The 11,198-nt window shown below is 46.2% G+C and overlaps 1 protein-coding gene across 1 annotated transcript in view; it reads left to right on the top strand.

The window, feature by feature from the left end:
- Positions 1 to 2,451: 2,451 nt before the first annotated feature.
- LOC135895444 (semaphorin-3D-like) overlaps positions 2,452 to 11,198 on the top strand; it is a 40,980-nt gene continuing 32,233 nt past the window's right edge. Inside the window, exon 1 of the mRNA XM_065423556.1 lies at positions 2,452 to 2,487. Coding sequence (XP_065279628.1) covers positions 2,452 to 2,487 — 36 coding nt within the window. The remainder of the gene's footprint in view (positions 2,488 to 11,198) is intronic.

Here is an 11,198-nt window from a genome sequence, read left to right as displayed (position 1 = left end):
TTTGTTAAAAATACTCCAAAAATTCCCAGGGTTTTTAAAAATTAAAAGAAAAATTGACACACAGCACTTTTCTCAAGACTACAGCTTTTAATCCCATTGTCATGGGAAATTTGGGTAATTATATACTTATAATCGCTGTAATTTCAAATGTATACAGTTTTGTCTTCCTGCATTAGACCTTCATGCATTTCACACCAGAGATTAACTTTATGGATAAAGATACGTAATATATACACAGAGAGTTATTTTTACAATCAGTTAGTGAAGTTTCTAAAGCCCTTTGGGGTCCACATGGATGGGAAAAAAATAAAATATAATCAGTCTGGTTCATTTCAGGATGTGAAATTTCAGTATTTTTATAAGTCAATTTGCCTCTTATCAATACATTTTTCATTTAATTATTTACAGAATTCAGTCATTTTCAAAGGGCCATCCAGACATTGGGACAAATTAGCAAGGCTATAAACTATACTGTGTAAGTGAGGTAAGTATTTTTTTTGTGAGGCGGGGGGTTCTTGATATGGATAATTTGAAATAAGTGATAATCAGTACAATTTTTAATGATGGCTTACCAGTTCTGTCATCATGTTTCCCATGATGCTTATGAGAATAAAATGGATAAGGATACAAAAATGCCATCTTATCTTTAAATATTTCAACTGAATTGACTGCAATCAATTTTCTCACCTAGCTTTGAGCTAAAACGTCTCTGGCTTTTCTTCCTCAATTTAGCATCTATAACTTTAAAACATAAGATCATCACTAATAAAATTTGCAAATGACAAAAATTGGGGCAGTGGTAAATGAAGCAAACAGGTCACTGATAGAGAGCAATCTGGATCTCTTGGTAAGATGGGTGCAAGCAGATGATATGTGTTTTAATAAAGCTAAAAGTGAATGTATACATCTAGGAACAAAGACTGTAGGCCATACTTACATGATGAGGGGCTCTATCCTGGGAAATTGTGATTGAAAGATTTTTGGGGGGGGGGGGGTTGGGGGTGGATAATCAGCTGAATATGAGCTCCTACTGCGATGCTGTGGCCAAAAGGACTACTGCAATTCTCAGATGCATAAACAGGGGAATCTGGAGTAGGAGGAAAGAGGTTATTTCACCTCTGTCTTTAGCACTGGGGCAATTGCTGCTTGAATACTGGTGCCCATAATTCAAGAAGGATGTTGATAAATTGTAACTAGTGGGGGGGTAAGAAGGAACTTATCCTGTGAACGGGTTCTCCCATCATTACCTAATGCAAGATTACTTGCACCTTCCTGTGAGGCAACTGGTACTGTCTATTAGCAGAGGCAGGATACCAGATTAGACCTGGTCAGATCTACATTCATCTGTTCCTATAAAATAAAATTTGAGGAAAGAAGTTAAAAAAAGAAAGGGTTGGCTTAAAATTCAGACTGAGCCCTTTTTATGATGTGAAAATATCCTTCTCGGTAATTCTAGAAGCTCATACTCCTGGAGGTGTTAATATGAAAAACTGATAGTTCCATTTAGGTTTCCACTGCAAGCCTATTTCAAACTGCAAGTTCTGCTGCAGAATTTCAGAATGATATACCCTTTTGAGTGACAACGGATTGTCACAATTCCAGGGATAGGGAAGAAACAGCAATATGCATGCATTTCAGCTGGTAAATCTGCATCAGAATTTATTATTGGAGCGCTAAAAAGGCAACTGCTAAATCTGGGCCAAAATATTCAGAGTGTAATTAGCCTCATGATATTGCCTTATGATTTCCCTTTTCTGAGTCTCCTACTCTTCACCCACACACACACTCATATTGAGCCCTCCTGCCCCACATCTCGATACAGTAATCAGGCCCAGTTGCAGTCCCTCACTTTCAGCGTGGCCTTGTACCATTAAACTTGATAGTAGTTTTTTCATGGACTTTAATGGGAGCAGGATTAAGCCCTTTTCGAGCACAGCTTCCTGGCGTACCCAGTCCCCTAAAACTGTAGTATCCAAATGAACTGAGTATGCTGCATGTATGTGTAATAAGTTTGCAGAAGGCAATATGCTAATATTGGATATAATATTTCTTTCTACTTTCTGTATCTCAGCTTACTTTTCTGCTGGGGACCAGACCAGAGTTTAGTCTTTTTAGGACTTTATATATCTATCTAAATAATATAGAGTTAAGCTTCCGATAGAAAGACAAAATCTCTAAAGGAAAATGTATACTAAATCTATCTGTATGAATACACAACAGTTTACTTATAACCTTGAAACAATTGTGAATATTGTCAATAGCAGCTATTTTAAAGACAACACTTTCGGGGAAGTGTGTGTGTCACCCAAGTTTTACTACTTGTCACCAGAGCCGTCCCTTGGATAGGCCATATCAAGACCACCATTCCAGGCCCTGTGCTTTGGGGGCCCCTGCGCTTCAATAAAATTGGGACTGTCCCGATATTTAGCCCTTTGTCCTGCATCCCGACCAATGTACGATTGGGATGCTATTTGCCCCGATATTCAGGTGAGGAGGTGGGCAGGGAGGTGAGTGGGGTGAGGAAGTGAACGGGGAGGTGAGCGGCAGGTTGGCGGGCGGGAGGGGAGTCAGGAGGCGGGCAGGCGGACAGTGAGGAGGAAGGCGGACGGGGAGGCACGCTGGATGGATGGCGAGGAGACTAGCAGGGAGGTGAGCGGCGGGCAAGCAGACGGTGAGGAGGAGAGCGGTGGGTGGGTGGGCGGGGTAGGGGTGAGGAAGCGAGTGGCAGACAGGCAGGCAAGTGTGCCTTGCGGATGGCGAGGAGACTAGGGGGAGGTTGATTTGTCCTGGGCCCTGCACCCTCCTAGGGACGGCCCTGCTTGTTACTATCAAAAATTCAAATGAAAAACATAATTATGCACATACATAGACATCCACCCCCTAGAGCTCTTCTCTGGGAGGCTTACCTTTCTCAGATGCTGTGAAATGGTGTCCAAGCCCTTGTAGGCACACCAGCTTCTTAAAGTCTGGGAAACAAGCAACAGGCCCACAGTCTCCTAACTTCCTTTGAGTCTCTGCAAAAGACTCAAATGGACACATGACCAGGGAGGAGTATAAAAATATTGCTCAGGCATGCAGGAGTGAAATCAGGAAGGCCAAATCACACTTGGAGTTGCAGCTAGCAAGAGATGTTAAGAGTAACAAGAAGGGTTTCTTCAGGTATGTTAGCAACAAGAAGAAAGTCAAGGGAAGTGTGGGACCCTTACTGAATGAGGGAGGTGTGACGGGTTGGATCACAGAAACCCTCTTGGGAGCTGCCACCCGATGTGCAAAGACTACCCCTGCTTCTGTTTTCCCTGCCAGCTCAGGACTCCAGCACCCTGTCTTGCTGAGCGAGACAGTCCAGTCCGGCTCCAACACAGACCCAGGGTCTGAATTACTTGTCCCAAAGCTGCAAGTTTACCTGAAAACAGCTCATAGAAGTGTGCTTGTCTTTAGCACTCAGATGCCCAACTCCCAATGGGGTCTAAACCCAGATAAATCCGTTTTACCCTGCATAAAGCTTATGCAGGGCAAACTCAAATTGTTCGCCCTCTATAACACTGATAGAGAGATATGCACAGTTGTTTGCTCCCCCAGGTATTAATACATACTCTGAGTAAATTACTAAATAAAAAGTGATTTTATTAAATACAGACAGTAGGATTTAAGTGGTTCCAAGTAGTAACAGACAGAACAAAGTAAGTCACCAAGCAAAATAAAATAAAATGCGCAAATCTATGTCTAATCAAACTGAGTAGAGATAATCTCACCCTCAGAGATGCTTCAGTAAGTTTCTCTCAGACTGGACACCTTCCAGGCCTGGGCACAATTCTTTCCCCTGGTACAGCTCTTGTTGCAGCTCAGGTCATAGCTAGGGGATTCTTCATGATGGCTCCTCTCTCCCTCTGTTCTCTTCCACCCCTTTATATATCTTTTGCATAAGGTGGGAACCCTTTGTCCCTCTGGGTTTCCACCCCCCCTCACTGGAAAAGCACCAGGTTAAAGATGGATTCCAGTTCAGGTGACATGATCACATGTCACTGCAAGACTTCATTACTCACTTGCCAGCACACACACATATACAGGAAGACTCACAGGTAAACACAGTCATCTGCAGACAATGGTCCTTGTTAATGGGAGTCATCAAGATTCCAAACCATCATTAATGGCCCACACTTTACATAATTACAATAGGCCCTCAGAGTTATGTTTTATATTTCTAGTTTTAGATACAAGCATGGTACATTTCTACAAATAGGATGATCACACTCAGTAGATTATGAGCTTTGTAATGATACCTTACAAGAGACCTTTTGCACAAAGCATACCCCAGTTGCATTATATTCACTTATTGTCAAATTTATATAAAATATCCCAGTTACATTATATTCACTTATTATCATGTTTTTATAAAACCATATAGACTGCACAACGTCGCAGGAGGCAACCTAGTGACTGAGGATGTGGAAAAAGCTAATGTACTCGATTTTTTTGCCTCTGTCTTCACAAACAAGGTCAGCTCCCAGACTGCTGCACTGGGCAGCACAATATGGGGAGAAGGTGACCAGCCCTCTGTGGAGAAAGAAGTGGTTTGGGACTATTTAGAAAAACTGGACGTGCACAAGTCCATGGGGCCAGATGCGCTGCATCCGAGGGTGCTAAAGGAGTTGGCGGATGAGATTGCAGAGCCATTAGCCATTATTTTTGAAAACTCATGGCGATCGGGGGAGGTCCCGGATGACTGGAAAAAGGCTAATGTAGTGCCCATCTTTAAAAAAGGGAAGAAGGAGGATCCGGGGAACTACAGGCCAGTCAGCCTCACCTCAGTCCCTGGAAAAATCATGGAGCAGGTCCTCAAGGAATCAATTATGAAACACTTAGAGGAGAGGAAAGTGATCAGGAACAGTCAGCATGGATTCACCAAGGAGAAGTCGTGCCTGACTAACCTAATTGCCTTCTATGATGAGATAACTGGCTCTGTGGATGAGGGGAAAGCAGTGAATGTGTTATTCCTTGACTTTAGCAAAGCTTTTGATACGGTCTCCCACAGTATTCTTGCCGCCAAGTTAAAGAAGTATGGGCTGGATGAATGGACTGTAAGGTGGATAGAAAGCTGGCTAGATCGTCGGGCTCAACGGGTAGTGATCAATGGCTCCATGTCTAGTTGGCAGCCAGTTTCAAGCGGAGTGCCCCAAGGGTCGGACCTGGGGCCGGTTTTGTTTAATATCTTTATTAATGATCTGAAGGATGGAGTGGACTGCACTCTCAGCAAGTTTGCCGATGACACTAAACTAGGAGGCGTGGTAGATACACTAGAGGGTAGGGATCGGATACAGAGGGACCTAGACAAATTAGAGGATTGGGCCAAAAGAAACCTGATGAGGTTCAACAAGGACAAGTGCAGAGTCCTGCACTTAGGACGGAAGAATCCCATGCACAGCTACAGACTAGGGACCGAATAGCTAGGTAGCAGTTCTGCAGAAAAGGACCTAGGGGTCACAGTGGACGAGAAGCTGGATATGAGTCAACAGTGTGCTCTTGTTGACAAGAAGGCTAACGGCATTTTGGGCTGTATAAGTAGGGGCATTGCCAGCAGATCGAGGGACGTGATCGTTCCCCTTTATTCGACATTGGTGAGGCCTCATCTGGAGTACTGTGTCCAGTTTTGGGCCCCGCACTACAAGAAGGATGTGGAAAAATTGGAAAGAGTCCAGCGGAGGGCAACAAAAATGATTAGGGGTCTGGAGTGCATGACTTATGAGGAGAGGCTGAGGGAACTGGGATTGTTTAGTCTCCAGAAGAGAAGAATGAGGGGGGATTTGATAGCAGCCTACAACTACCTGAAGGGGGGTTCCAAAGAGGATGGAACTCGGCTGTTCTCAATGGTGGCAGATGACAGAACAAGGAGCAATGGTCTCACGTTGCAGTGGGGGAGGTCTAGGTTGGATATTAGGAAACACTATTTCACTAGGAGGGTGGTGAAGCACTGGAATGCGTTACCTAGGGAGGTGGTGGAGTCTCCTTCCTTGGAGGTTTTTAAGGCCCGGCTTGACAAAGCCCTGGCTGGGATGATTTAGTTGGGAATTGGTCCTGCTTTGAGCAGGGGGTTGGACTAGATGACCTCCTGAGGTCCCTTCCAACCCTGATATTCCATGATTCTATGAAAAGACAGTGTACAATTTGCACAGCCTGCAGCAGTTCTAGTCCTTCTCTTCTCCACAGGGGGGGTGGGAGCCTGCAGTCTAAATGCAACAAAAGACTGCAGTCCCTGGGACACAACCCTTACAGATGACCCTTCTGGTCCTTATGTTGCTGCACCACTAAGTCTCACAGTCTGGCTCCCACTTCTAAAATCCTTACCCAAGCGTTCTCTTGGTTTCGCTGTCAGAAAGAGTGACTCTGGGTGTATACTGTCAAGCTGCTTGCCCACAATAGAAATCACCCAAGTACCTTCAAATAGCTAATGAGAACTTTATGCTTACCACATGCAATATCTGGATGATTCTAGCCTAGTGGTTCTCAACCCAGAGCCTTTGGGCCACTTGCAGCCCAATTAGCACACAGCTGCAACCTAGCTCCCTGGCTGCCCTATGCCTAGGGGGAACATGCCACTGCTTCCAGGAGCGGCGCAGAGCCAGGGCAGGCAGGGAGCCTGCCTTAGCCTCGCTGCATCACCAACCAAACTTTTAACGGCCCGGTCAGCAGTGCTGACCAGAGCCACCAGGGTCCCTTTTTGACCAGGCATTCCGGTCGAAAACCAGACACCTGACAACCCTAACCAGGTAAGAGGTGCCCAAGGAACAGAGCTACTGTGTGCACTACAGCACAGTAGCCTGGAAGAGGACACACTGCTGACAATGCAGCTGTTTTGTGGGCCCAGCTCAGGCAAGGCTTAAAGTGGGCAGAGTTGCAAGGGGTCACAGTCCTGGCAAAAAAACACTTAAAAATGGAGTTGGGTCACTGAGGGGTGCACTTTAAGACCTGCCCTACCAAGTGCATAAATATTTATTTCAGATGGGATTATCATCGATTCACAACCCCCCTCCCCCCCCATCTTTTTTCAGTCCACTTTAAGCACTGAGCTCAGGGATTCACAATTATCCGGCAGTGATCAACAATCCAGAACAATCCTGACTATTGTACAGAACCCGGTTGATTCACCTCCCCCCCCCAGTATTATTTATCATGGTCACTGGTATTATATATTGTGTGGGTGTGGCCCCATAACAGAGAGCTGTATACGTGGCCCACAATGGTAAATAGGTTGAGCACCACTGTAACCATGAGTCACCCCACCCGGCTCCAGCAGGTCTGCAGGCACAAAGACTCCCTGTCACCAGCTTGCCTGAACTAGTAGGCAAAGTGAGCACACTTAATTTTCAGGAGTCCAATTAATGTCTAATTCAGGATGGGCAACTTGGACCTTACACTCCCCAAAATAAATCAAAAGTTTCTCATTGATGTAAATACAAAGTGCAGTGAGAAATAGGCTCTGGCCCAGCCTGGGTTCTTGGGTTAAGGCAGAGAGAAAGATTTTTTTTCTTCCCTCTCCTAGCTTCACCCAGAACTGCCATTTGATATAAAAAGTGCTCACTGCTTCTCTGGCCAGCTGGGCCCCAATTGGCCTCTGCCTGCTCCCAGCCTTTCTAGCTGCTGGAGGTCCAAGTCTTGCTGGTTCCACCACAGCTGACCCAAGGAGGCCTTTCTAGGCAATGCCTAAAGGTCCAAACTCACTGCAATCTTCTTCTTAAAGGACCACTCTAGTATGGGGAGAATTATTAGGGACCAGTCAATGACAAAGGAATTGGCTGCTTCTGTGTAATGTATGTCATTGCTATAATGTAACCCCATTGGCCCCAGTCTAGTAACTGGGATATTTAAAGGTCAGAGAATAGAATTTATGGCCCTGATTCACCTCTCACTTTTCAGAGGTGTTCAGTATCTGTAGTTGTCATGGACTTCAGTAGCACTAGTAAGTGCTCTGGAAGTCTGAAAATCAGCTCACTTTCATTTAAGTGCTTACACACAGATTTAGGAGCCTAACTTTAGGAACCCAGGTTTGAAAAAAAAAATGCTGTAAGTCTGTATGCCTTAAATGAAGAATAAGGAACTAGCATACATTTTACGATGTAGACTCTTGAATGGTCTGACTGCCATTCCGAGATCTTTTTATATGCTCTTTAAAATGATTTTATGCTTGTTTTCTCAATAAAAACCAGCCAAATGCCATGTCCCAGTACTCCTCATTTCTGTCCTTTCCCCTCCCCTAACCTTTTAGTGGTCTGCATTGCATATTAGTGTATCAGTAGGAAGGTTTAAAATGATTTACACAGAGATTATGTGCAAACTGCAATTCAAAAACACCAGACCTGTGAATATCCCTAGAGTCTTACTTCAAGTTCCAGCTTCTTACAAACGCAATTGATACAAAAAGACTGCAGCATTAATTGTAGTTCTAAATATTTTCAAAAAGTGCTTTTCTATAGGTAACAATGCTTGCCATTGCCAATATATTGTAGTAAAACAATGAATGCTGAGCAGGAGAATTTCTAAGAGAGACAAAGAGCCTTTATTTGCTGAGCATGTATGTGTTTCACTCAGTGTTCAAACAAGATTTTCTCAGCTGCTTGAGACGCCTAGTATCTGCTATTTTGACATGTGACAGTGAACTTAACAATTAATAGCTTAATCCTTTTACATCCAGCCATTCTGCCGCTTCTGGCCAATAAAAAAAATACAGGCCTGTACAAGACAATGTGAAAGTATTTATTATAGTACCAAGCCATGTAATAGATGGTTGCTTTTCACTGGCATTGAACTTTTGATCTTTCATAAATATTGTTTTGCGTTTTAGTGAACCACCTGGGGTCCGCATTACGATATTTTTCAATAACCCTGAATTTTTGAATTAGTAGGTTATTGTCAACGAAAGTGGCAGTGGACCACACAGCAAGATTTATTTGGCCAAGGATAATGTTAACTTTACTTTCTTTAAAAACCAACCTGTTATTTTCAGCAAGGAAGTGACAAGTTTATAAGAGCTGGCTGCACACATTGGTGAATTAATAAAGAGGTGTGAGAACAAATTATGCAATGAGGTCCAGCTGAATTAGGTCAAATAGCATCCTTGAAATTTCAATTAATTTCAACAGAAAGGTCAATTTTGCTTAAACTACACAACATGAAAAACACTTACAATCCTGATTATTTTTCTTCCTTCTCAGCCTGTCCTGTTCTAAAAACCAGAAAATTAACTTAGGGCTAGAGTCATAAAAGGACTTAGGTGCCTGTCACTTTAGGCACCTAAATCCCAGAATCAGGCCCCTCTAGGATTCACAAAGCCCCCTCTCAGCTGTTCCTGAACACTGTAGGTGCCTAAAATCACTCAGCATCTACATTTTGCAATAAAAGTTGCTTAGGCACTGTAGAGGGGCAGACTCACCCCATGGCGCCTCCTGCTGGTCTCTTCTGGGAATTAGCTCTTCCAGCATCCTGGAGCACCCCCTGCAGGCCAGTGATCCACCTGTCCTCTGGCCCCTGTGTCCCTCCCAGACCCTGGTGCCCTTGTATCTGGGGTGCTGCCCCCTGGCAGTACACCCCTCAGTACTAGGGTCTCCCCTCCCCAGGGAGACCCCACCCACTATCCCTACCTCACCTCAGAATAAGGCCACTGCCAGTCACCAACTAGCCCCCGCTCCCTGGGGCAGACTGTAGCATAGGCCACTCATCACAGGCAAGGTTCAATTTGGACCTGCTGCCTTGGCCTACCCCTGGGCTGCCCTCTGCAACCCCCAGTATCCCTTGGCCTCCTACTAGGCCGCAGCCTGGGGCTATCCAGGATGGAGCTCCTCAGCCTTTCCCTAGCCCTGCTCCTCCCAGGTACTCGGTCTTAGTTCCCTGCAGCCAGGCCCTTCTCTCTCTGAGTGCAGAGAGAGGCTCTTGGCTCCCAGTCTTTTTATACAGGCCAGCTGTGGCCTGATTGGGGCATGGCCCAGCTGTGGCTTCTTCCCCAATCAGCCCAGCTTTTAGAGCTGCAGCCCTCTGCCAGGGCTGTTTTAAGCCCTTCCAGGCAGGAGTGGGGGACCACCCCGCTACAGGCACCTATATTTCCACCTCTGAGCATGTGCACTGCAGCCCCATGCCAGGCATCTGGACACCTAAACCTCAGAGCAATGCATGAACTGAAGGAAGATAAGCAATTATCTTCCTAACTCATCAGCAGGGCCTGATCTGGTAAATGTGCTCAGAGAGCTTGCCCACTGGATTGGGCCCCTATAGCAAAGTTTACACAAAACACTGGGGAGGGATGGGCAAAGGCCCTTCCTCATAATTTATAGTTTAGTGGTTAAGGTGTTCACCTGGGAAGTAGGAATCACCCCCCCATTCAAGTCTCCCCTCTTCCTGAGAGAGAACAGGGATTTGAACTAAGCTCTGCTACCTCTCAGCAGGCACTGGGCTAGGGAATATTCTGACAGTAGGCTTTCTCAAGCTCTCCTGTTAAAGCTGTTCCACTGTGGCTAAATAATGAAAAAAGGTACTGGAGCAGGGCGACTGGATCCTGTTTCTTCTACCTCCCAGACAACAGTTCCAACCACCAGGCTACAGAGTCATTCCCAGGCTTGTACTACTTTCTTAGCCCTTAGTGACCGATCCTGTGTTCACAGGGTTATACACTCTAATTGTATACACATATATTTTAAGCATGTGCCTACTTCATTGAATGCAATGGGCATGAGCGGTGGGTCACATAGGCTGGGGGAGGCTGTGCCTTTCCAAACAGCCAGGCGTGGCCCCGCCCCCTGCTTATCACTGCTCTCTGGCCTGCGTGAGGCTCCAGTCCCCAGTGCGGCCCCACTCCGGGGCTGGGTGGGCTGCATCCGCCCGCCCTCCTCGCGCTCGGAGTTGTAGGGGCTGTGGCCGCATGCCACCCGCCTTCCTGGCACTCCGGGCCTGGGGTGGCTGGGGCCACATGCCACCTGCCCTCCAGGTGCTCCTTTGGGGCTGGCGGGATAGCCTGGGGCGGGACAGGGCCGGTGGCCATGGTGGAGGGGGCTCGGGGCTCCAGCGGCAGGGGGCTTGGGCAGAGGCGGCAAGTTATATGGGCCCATGGTGCCCGTGGTCCAGCAATATTCAGGGCCCAGGGGCCCGGCACCACCAATGTTCGGGGCTGGGTCTCTCCCCTGGCCCCACCTGCCACCCTGCACGCCTCTCCCGGA

Source organism: Emys orbicularis, chromosome 1, assembly GCF_028017835.1.
Source record: "Emys orbicularis isolate rEmyOrb1 chromosome 1, rEmyOrb1.hap1, whole genome shotgun sequence".
NCBI lineage: Eukaryota > Metazoa > Chordata > Testudines > Emydidae > Emys > Emys orbicularis.
The sequence above is the reverse complement of the archived record's forward strand: the minus strand, read 5'-3'. Positions and strand labels throughout refer to the sequence as shown.